At 47.3% G+C, this 9,393-nt stretch overlaps 1 protein-coding gene across 1 annotated transcript in view; it reads left to right on the top strand.

Moving 5' to 3' along the window:
• Positions 1–9,129, top strand: part of LOC134460671 (hyccin 2-like) — a 114,848-nt gene extending 105,719 nt beyond the window's left edge. The window contains exons 12-13 of the mRNA XM_063213040.1: positions 6,533–7,566; positions 8,047–9,129. Of these exons, the coding sequence (XP_063069110.1) occupies positions 6,533–7,566; positions 8,047–8,109 (1,097 nt within the window). The 3' untranslated portion in view covers positions 8,110–9,129. The remainder of the gene's footprint in view (positions 1–6,532; positions 7,567–8,046) is intronic.
• The last annotated feature ends 264 nt before the right edge of the window (positions 9,130–9,393 follow it).

Raw genomic sequence — 9,393 nt, 5'->3', positions numbered from 1 at the left:
TTGGATGTGTGATCAGTACTTTATCAAAAGAAAATTCATTGAACAATATATGACAAGATCACTATAGCAGAACCATGATGACAGTAATCATCAATCTGCAAATTGTCCGCTCTGCCAAAGAAGCTGCAGTAAGCTACGCTAAGCGGTGCTGCCTGCCTACCTGCCTCCCTCCCCACAAGACACAACACGGTACTATTTCTGGAGGAAATAAACCAGCTGTGATTCGTTCTCCAACGAGGGGAGAGAGAGAGGGAGAGGGAGAGGGAGAGGGAGAGGTAGGGAGTTACCGGAGTTAGGGGCAACTGCTGTCATGATCCATGCTGCGCGCCAGCAACTAAACCAAAACACCCTTGTTTTCGAGTCCCCCCGTTATATTTCAGTATATTAGGTTGAAAAGGTCATACAAATGATCTTTTTGTTCAGGCTACAGATGACAGAAGACTGTGTAATAGCAGCTGATAGGTTTGGAGTTGTTAGGACGATGCCATTACGGGCAAAAACGTTTGCAGTTATAGTTCTACTTCAAATGGCGTTTTCTCAGCTTTTTGGCTAGAAAGCAGCATTTTGGCGAATTCCACTTAATTTCAACAGATGATTATGAAAGAACGGAAAGGGGTAGAGAGACACCGTTTTTTTCTGATGACAGATGAGCGTCTAATCTGTGTTTTGATAGGTATGGTGTTGACATAGACACAGAACTCAATTTTCTGTGAGCCTCCAAAAAACACCCAAAATGCTGAAAAATGGCTGGCACTCCGAGGTACTCTTTTATGAAAATGGCTGGCAGCCAATGAGTTAATACAAAAGACAGAGAAAATGCTGGAAGCACGCAGGTGAACATGTACAAACAAACACATTCAACATTGATGTATACTAGCAATACACACAGACTTACAGAACACTGCTGGAAGAGGACATTCTCAGACACACACACACACACACACACACACACACACACACACACACACACACACACACACACACACACACACACACACACACACACACACACACACACACACACACACACACACACACACACACACACACGACATGGACACACCAGACATAAGCTGATAAGCTTACTTTTTTTAAGTGTCTGGCTCAAAAGACATTTCAGCAAATTCATTCCAAATTCCCTAATGGCAAAATTGGCCCTATTGCTCCATATTTTTTTATCCCTCACAAATCACTCCGAAGGCACAGCCGCTGCCAGCTTTATAAAAAAAAAAAGAAAAAGGAAAAAAAAAAACATCATGACCTCATCTGTCAGTCATATTATGCCAGAAGTGTAATCTGCAAAGCATTTTCCAAAAAGCTTCATTTGATGGCTCTTCAGTTCCAAATCATCTCCAGTGGCCCTGAGGGTGTCTGGTGACTGGAGCCAAAATGTCTAAAACCCTTTTATTTTATTATTTTTGTATGTGTGTGTGTTAAGTTTGCTAAGAGGGCTGTGAGGCAGCTGTGTATCTGGTGATGCGAGAGATCATGAAATTAGGCGTCATGGTTGCACGAGTTTGGAGGTGGGGAGAGTAGAGGGACGTGACATTCTAACTCTGGATCTACAAACAATGAGGGAGGCACAGGCCTTTAAAACAAAACAAAACAAAATCCAAAATGCCGCTCACCATGTTGATGCAAGAATTGAGTGTCACCAAAAGCACACATCAAAGTTTCAACTCAAACACTGATTTTATTTCTCTTTTGTAATTTTTTGTACACCCCTGGGGAATCTTTCTTATTCTCTCATCTTCCTCTTGTTCTCTTTCATTCTCTCTCTCTCTCTCTCTCTCTCTCTCTCTCTCTCTCTCTCTCTCTCTCTCTCTCTCTCTCTTGCTCTCTTGCTCGCTGTCGCTCCCCCTCTCTCCCTCTATGCCAGAATAAGCTGCATTTCCATCAGTTTTTGATGTGTGTGTGTGCCGTCTTATATTTCGTGCTGTCATTACGAGATGCTTATGTTTTCGTTATGCATCTTGTAATGGTGTTTATCTTTTTGCTGCTGTTCTGTTGCCGGCTATTCACTGTCTCCTGTTATCTGTATTTCTCTTTTGTCTGTGTGCCTTTTGAAGTGTTCATTTTTGTTTTCCGGCTCACTGCTTCTTTTGCAGTATTTTCCGGTGCGTGTGTATGTGTGTGTGTGTATGTGTGTGGATCTGTGTATTATGCAATACTGTGTGAGTGAGCATTACTGTGCCTTGACTCGATTGATTTGATGTTGTTTTATCATTCATGAGATCCTTCCCAGCCTCTTTGCCGAGTCTCCCATCACTAAGGCCCACCCCGTGTCTCGTCCCCTCTTGTTGTTGTTGTTTGTTTGTCGTTGACTACCCAGCCTGTTTTGACTACTCCACCGAGGAAGAGCTTTGCCTCACCGTCAATACCCGCCGACACAACACCGCCACCGCCCACCAGGACAAGCTGACCAATCAGGAGCGAGGAGGGCGGTGTCACGTCGACATTCTCGCGGTCACTCACGAGGGTAGGCGGACGGGCGGTACCATAGGGTTGGCAGGGTGGTGATGGTTGGGGGTGAGGGTAGCGCTGACCATAGAGAACAGGGAGGGGTCTCGGACCCCTCCCTCTGCACTTGTACCCTGCTTTATTTATGTTGGTGGGGGGGGAGGGGCTGGGTAGGGGGGCTTCTTACCTGTGCTCGCTGTTCCTGGGCTCCACTAACTCATCTGGCTCCTCCACGTCAGGCTGCTGTGCTGACAATGCAACTCCCCCAATCCCATGACCCAATTTCCTTTCTCGAAGCTTGGCCGTGTACTAGACTAGAGCCACCTCCTTTGGGGGGGAAAAAAGAGAGAAAAACGACACACTCTCCTGTGCCAATCGACAAGCTGGTTTTATTTCTGGGTTTGGGGCGAGATGTAGGCCAGATAACCACCCCTCTGCATGAAACACCCCCCTCCACTACCCCCAAACACCCTCAACCTCCTTCCATGTCGCCATCTCTCAGCCTCAGGCCTGTCTTGCCTTGTGACGTCATCTGCTTCAAGAGCGATACCCTAGTGTCACTAACTGAGCATGCCCAATAAGAGGATCTCCCCCAGGCTCTCCTGGCCTGACTGACGCTTCATCACAGCAGCCGTATCGTGTCCGTGCAAAGAGCAGAATGGCGTCCGGTTGCCCTTCATCACCCTGGAGGCTCTAATGGACAAATTAGATGTCTGTCTGCTAAGTGACAAGTAGATGGCAAGTGTGAAGGTAGTTTCTCTAGAAGACTACGTAGAGACACACTCGCCCCCACCCACAAAGGACTTGAGCACTGCTAGCACCTCTGGTGGTGTTGCCTGGAATTGCTACCGATGAGCAAGGGCATAGCTTACAGTGTATACTGTATGTGTGTGTGGCCATCACGGTGCCATGTGATAAACAGACACACCCCCCTGGGGAACATAGGCCCTTCTGATCTCCACTAGTGGCCTTCACACATTGGCCTGTTCCAACAATCTCTCTCCCTTCCTGTTTTTGTTTTCACTTTACTTTCTTTTTTTTTTTGGGAGCATGCTCAGTGAGTGAGATCTAGCTGTCCCCCTCAACCCCCACTGCCGCCATGTGAGGCAGCCCTGTCTCGACGCATGTGCATGCAGACACAAGCTCCAGTTTCACACATACAGTGTACAACCTCTCCAGAGGATGAAACAAATCAGAACAAGCGCGGGGGGAAAAAACGGCAAAGAAGCAAGACCAACAGGATGTCAATTTTTTTTGCTCCTAATTGTTTTTTGTTTTTTGTTTTTTTTTCTCTCTCAAAGACTCCTGATCTCAACCCACCTCTGCGCCAGTACTTTTGATCTTCCTGGCCTACAGTATCTGCGGTCTGCAGGGTTGTGGTGGCCTCTCCTCTCAGACCCCATGTGGACATTTTGGGTGTGTGGGGGAGAGGTCCACTCCATTAAGACTCTGCCTGAAGCAATAAACTCAGGGTATCCTGTTTAGTCTCTGGTCTGCAGCTGGGCATTTATGTTGGGAGTAGAGTAGTCAGGGGTAGGGGAGGGCTTTCCACCTCTCCTGCCTCCTCTTACCTCTGATCTCAAGGCTTTTCTTAATGACTGGACTTTTAATCTGCAGGAATAACCACAAGATATTTTTCATCTTTTAAAATTGAAAAACGGAACAATGCGAACATTTGTCTTTTTTCCATCAGGCCAGCGTTGTTGCCTAGTTACTTTCTGGCACTGTTTTCGTCAGTATTATGTATCTCAATGGACAAATGCTAGTGATCTACAACCAGCTCGTCTCCCTTATTAGCTGCTGTAAATATGAGGAAGGGAGAAATTGGTGCATCTCACTTTATCTCTCTCAGTACTGCGACTCCATCTCGCCATCTCAGCTGTGTTAAAACCAGACAAGAACTTGTTACGAGATCAACCTCACCCCACCTCACCTCTGTTGCCTGTTCTATTGTGAGACGGTGTTCTGTTGAGATGATCAGCTTTGTCGAGGTGAGCTACCGTTAACATAACTCAAACCCAAACCCAAACTCTGACCCATAGAGGAGCTCTTGTAGTGTGTTGCAATTACTTGGTAGCTCCAGTCGACAGGTAGCTCATATCAACACAACACCGGCAGTCTGGGCTGTGTGTGTGCTTGAGAGAGATTGTCTGTCTGATGTCTGAGAAGACGGGCCTGGCTGACAGCTGTCCAGAAGAAGGCTTTTTGTTTCGTTCTTTTCTCTTGTTCCTCTCTCGGCCTAATTGGCGGACGTGCAGTCAGTCAGTCAGTCAGTCTGTCAGTCAGTGAGGAACTGACAGGAGGGCATGAGTGCTGATGTTTACCTACCATGTGCATGTCCTCTTCCTCTGTTTTGCACTCTTCCTGTTTTTTTCTCCCTTACCTAAATTTTCTTTCTCTTTCATTTCCTTTTTTTCAAAGTATTCCTTGTTTCCCTTGGAAGACTGTGATCCAGTGACCTGCTTTTATATCCTTTGCTTGCTTTTAAAAACTGCATGACTAGCGTGAAGAACCGGCCTTTGTTTGTTTGTTCGCTTGACGTCCAAAGTTTTGTCCAAAGTTTCTGTCTCGCTCTTTCGTTTTCTGTTTTGACTCAACTTTGTCTTTTCTCTGTTTCCCCTTTTTTCAGCTTGCGGCACGGGAAGACTGTATTTGGATTTTAATGTTTTCTTAATGTCTTTTGTTTGTTCTAAATATGCTTTGCCACTCTAATTATTAAATTATTATTAATTATTAATTATTAAATGGAATAATTGAATGTCTGGTTAGCTAGAGTTTAGTTATTTCCAGTTGTCATTGGATGACAAAATGTGTTTATTTCAAAATCATTGGCTGTATTAGTCATTTTTCACTTCTCTGTTTTTGTAGCTATTGGCAGCTCACATCCCCTTAGATCAGTGTTTCCCAACCAGGGGTACGTGTACCACTAGGGGTACGCGAGCACACTGCAGGGGGTACTTGGAAAAGTGTTATTATTATAACAAATGTATGGAGCAGCCACATCAGGACTGAGAAAATTATATAGAAAATTAATTAGGGGGTACTCATGGCACAACTAAGATGCTTAGGGGGTACGCATTACAAAAAAGGTTGGGAAACACTGCCTTAGATAAATCGTCCAATTTAAATTGTGGCCAGATTTGAGTAAAACGTCCCCAAATGCCAGCAGGGAGCAAGCGCATCGCTCACCTCCCTCATGGAGAGTTCACCCCATTTCGAAACGCTTTGATTGCCAGTCAACATTAAGCACATTTATTTGTTTATTTATTTGTTTATTTATTTATTTACTCTGCGACGACAGTAGCATCGACTGCAGTAAAAAATGTGCCCATCCCGGCTGCTTACCATTCAGACAAGGGATAAGAAATTCATCAGCACCAGCTGAGGAGTAAATTGTGTTGAGATTGAGGCCTAACTAGCGGCGGCCTCTGTGTCGTCCCTGGACACAGACAGCGGCGTCAGCGCCGGCTCACAAGGTCGAGCATTATTTGTCAGAGAGGATAATTGCATTAGAGAGCTGTGCTGATGGGGTAGCCTGATTGCTGCGTGGCCATTACATAGTCCATTGCTGTTTTTTTATATATATATAATTATTTTTTAGGCTGGGCTTACATGTAGATAACTTCAATCTGGTTTTCATCCTCTTCTGACTGATTGTTTTGTCATTTGGTCTGTGCAAAGGAAATAGGGCGTTCAGAATTACGTGTTGGAAGTGTTTGTGTCAAAATACAATTTGGAAGTTTTTAAAACGTTTTTAAATAGGCTGCTCAACATGACTAGCGTTCATAGTCAGTGTAAAAGGGCATTTTTCTATAGGCAATCCATTTCAAGATTAAAATGGCATTCAAAATTATTTTCTCCCCTTTTTCTCCTTCAAAGTTTGGAAGATGTGAACATTAGGCCACATTCCTATGAAACAGCCCAAACCGTTACCTCACGTCTCTCTACATAACATTCTTTTGTTGCTCCCTGTCTTTTTCTCTCCCTCTCCCCCCTCCACAATCTCTCTGTCTTTTCCTCCTCCCCTTTTGTGTCTTCTGTGCTTCTCTCTTCTTCTCCGGCGGCGCCACAGATGTGGACGGCATTAGCGGAGGAGAGGAGTCCTTCAACCTGAACGATCCGGACGAGGGCTTCTCTTCGGGCGCGTCGAACAGCAGCCAGCCCAGCAGCGCCGCCCCAAAGCCCAGCGCCAGCGGCAGCAGTCGGGGCGGCATCACCCGGGCCAGCAGCGGCAGCCAGAAGAGCAGCGGCGGCGGCGGCGGGGGCAGCTCCAGTGTGAAGAAGAGCGTGATGAGCCGACTGTCCCGGGACAAGGAGAAAGACAAAGACAAAGACAAGGAGAGGGAAAAGGACAAGGATAAGGATAAAGAGCGCGACATGCCCCCACCACTGCTGCCACCGCTGGAGAAACACAAAGAGCCACCACGAGTGTCTGTATCGGTGACACCCGAGCCCACCCCACCCCCACGCAGGCACCACCACCACCAACAACAACAACAACAACAGCACCAACACCACCACCACATCCAGCAGCAGACTCCCCCTCCATCGCCTTCCCCACCCATGCCTGTGCCCCAGCGCCCTGCCCGTGCCTCTCCCCCTGCCCGTGCCTCTCCCCCTGCCAAGCCCTCCCCTCCACCCCCACCTTCCCCATCCCCGTTGGTCCTGGACGATGTGATCGAGCTGGACGACATCGAGCTGATTCCTATGCAGCGGGCCCCGAGCCTACCCACTACCGCTACCGGCCCAGACCTGGACCTGGACCAGACCCGCAACCGCACGGCCAGCACCTCTTCCAGTCACTCTCTGGACCCCACGGACACCAGCCTGAACGGGAGCAGCGTCGGGGTTGGGGCCGGGGTGGGGGGAGTTGGCGGGGGTATCGGGGGCTCCCTAGGCTTGGAATTGGCAGGCGTGGGCAGGGATGAAGATGGGCTGGCTCCTGGAGGTAGCCATCGTCACTCCACCACAAGCCTGCAGGAGGAGCACTTGGCGAGCCGGCCAGGAGGAGGTGCGGGAGGGAGCCTGGAGCTGCTGCCTCCGCCTGGAGCGCCACTCACCAAGTCGTCACGCTCGCCGAGCTTCAACATGCAGCTCGTATCGCAGGTGTAGTGTAGTGCGCCCACCCCTCCACCACAACACACCCACACAGTCATTCAGTCTTTACAATATGTATATAGGCAGACAGACTCGAACCTACAGTACTAGTACCAAGACTGTCTACTTTTCCACCTGCTGTTCCTCAGCAGCCATGTCGTCATCTTTGGCTCCCCGTGACAGGGTGCCCCTTCTCTGCTGGTGGGCACACACAGGGGGGGGTGTTAGTAAGTGGAAGGCTGACCAGGTGGAGTTGGATGGGGGTGGTGGAGGCTGCAGCCTCAGTGGTGGGGCCTCAGGTTATGCATGTTGTTTCAGAACATCTGAACCCACCACCAATGACTCAAGGACGAGGACGGCAGAAGACCTCGCTGTCCTGGTCTGTGGTATATGTGGTATAACACAACACAACACGGAGGAAAGCCATCCTTGTTGGCGCTGTGGCGCCCCCTTAGTCTACCTAACTCTTACCTTGTCTCTCGTCTGCAGGACGAAACCTTCTGCAGACCCAATTCAGCATTCCATGTGTCCAGTGTGAGGAAGAGAGAGTGAGGGAAAGAGACAGATCGAGAGAGAGAGACGCTTTGAGTTGAAAATGTGCCCAGCCATTGGAGAGAAAACAAATGCTGTGGGCAATATTGGATTTAATATTTTCCGAAAGAATTCAGTTACTGTTCAGTCTCTCGTATAGTCTATATTTTGTAAGCAAATCAGCAATAAGAGTTAAGCGTTTGTTCATCTGAGATAACGAATCACTGTAGTGTGTCATGTCTACCTGTTGATCCTTGGGTGACGTGCAATCTATCAACCGCTATTTTTTGTTTCTTTGTTTGTTTATTGTTTTCAATAATTGTTTTTTGTTTCACCATTAACAGCTGGACTACGTAGTACATGTCAGATCCTTGACAACAGCTTCAGACTATTTGGATATTTTTTTTTTCGTCTTTGAAATTAGCTTGCAGTCGGAAACCGACGAATCAGATCTGAAATTTTGATTCAGTTTTAAGTAATTTATAAAAGTGTCTTTTTTCACTTCCGAATTATAATTTTTTTATTGATTTCACAGTCTTTAATATCCTGTATAGTCACAACTGGAATTCCTTGATTTCTGGTCCCTGTGCAAGAGTATCTGTAATTGCGAAACGCGAAATAAGAAGCCAATGATTTTTATGTTAAGTTCTGTGTCGCTAGCAATAGCTAGCGTGCTGGTGTAATGGAACACTGGAGTGACTTGGAGCAGCTCGAAATGGCAGCCATGCTGCAGCTGTGTCTCTGACCCTCAGAGAAAGAACTTCCGTGGCACTATTACTTGACTGGACTGAAGTAACCCTAAGACATACTCTATGTTATGCTGTCGTCATGAAAACAATATGCTAACACGGCCTGTCTTGTGCTTCTTGGTTCTGTCAGAGTTGACTGTGTGCCTACGTGTATGTGTGTATGCATGTGTGAACTGAATACTTGCCTCTGTGTGTGCGAGCACGTGATCGTTGTTATTGTTGTGGCGCGAATGAACTCGTCCTCTTCTGTCAGATAAAGCAATCATCCAGTGTTTGGTGACCATCTTCACCAGCTGACTCTGAAGCATGTGTTTGTTCTACCTCATCACTTTAACTGTCTGCCACTCCACACTGGAATCACAACACGGACTCCCCCAGCAGCTAGACGTGCTCAGTTGGTCAGTCAGATTAGGCCGGTCAGGCAGTCAGTGAGTCAGTCTCTTTTTCTTTTTTAAGGATATATTTTTTGGTCTTTTTAACTTTACTTATGACAGGACAGTGAAGGTGGTGACAGGAAGCGAGTGGGGAAGGAGAGACGGGGAAGGGCCGGCAAAGG

Source organism: Engraulis encrasicolus, chromosome 13, assembly GCF_034702125.1.
Source record: "Engraulis encrasicolus isolate BLACKSEA-1 chromosome 13, IST_EnEncr_1.0, whole genome shotgun sequence".
Taxonomy (NCBI): Eukaryota; Metazoa; Chordata; class Actinopteri; order Clupeiformes; family Engraulidae; genus Engraulis; species Engraulis encrasicolus.
Note: the sequence above shows the minus strand (reverse complement) of the source record. Positions and strands in the feature narration are given on the sequence as shown.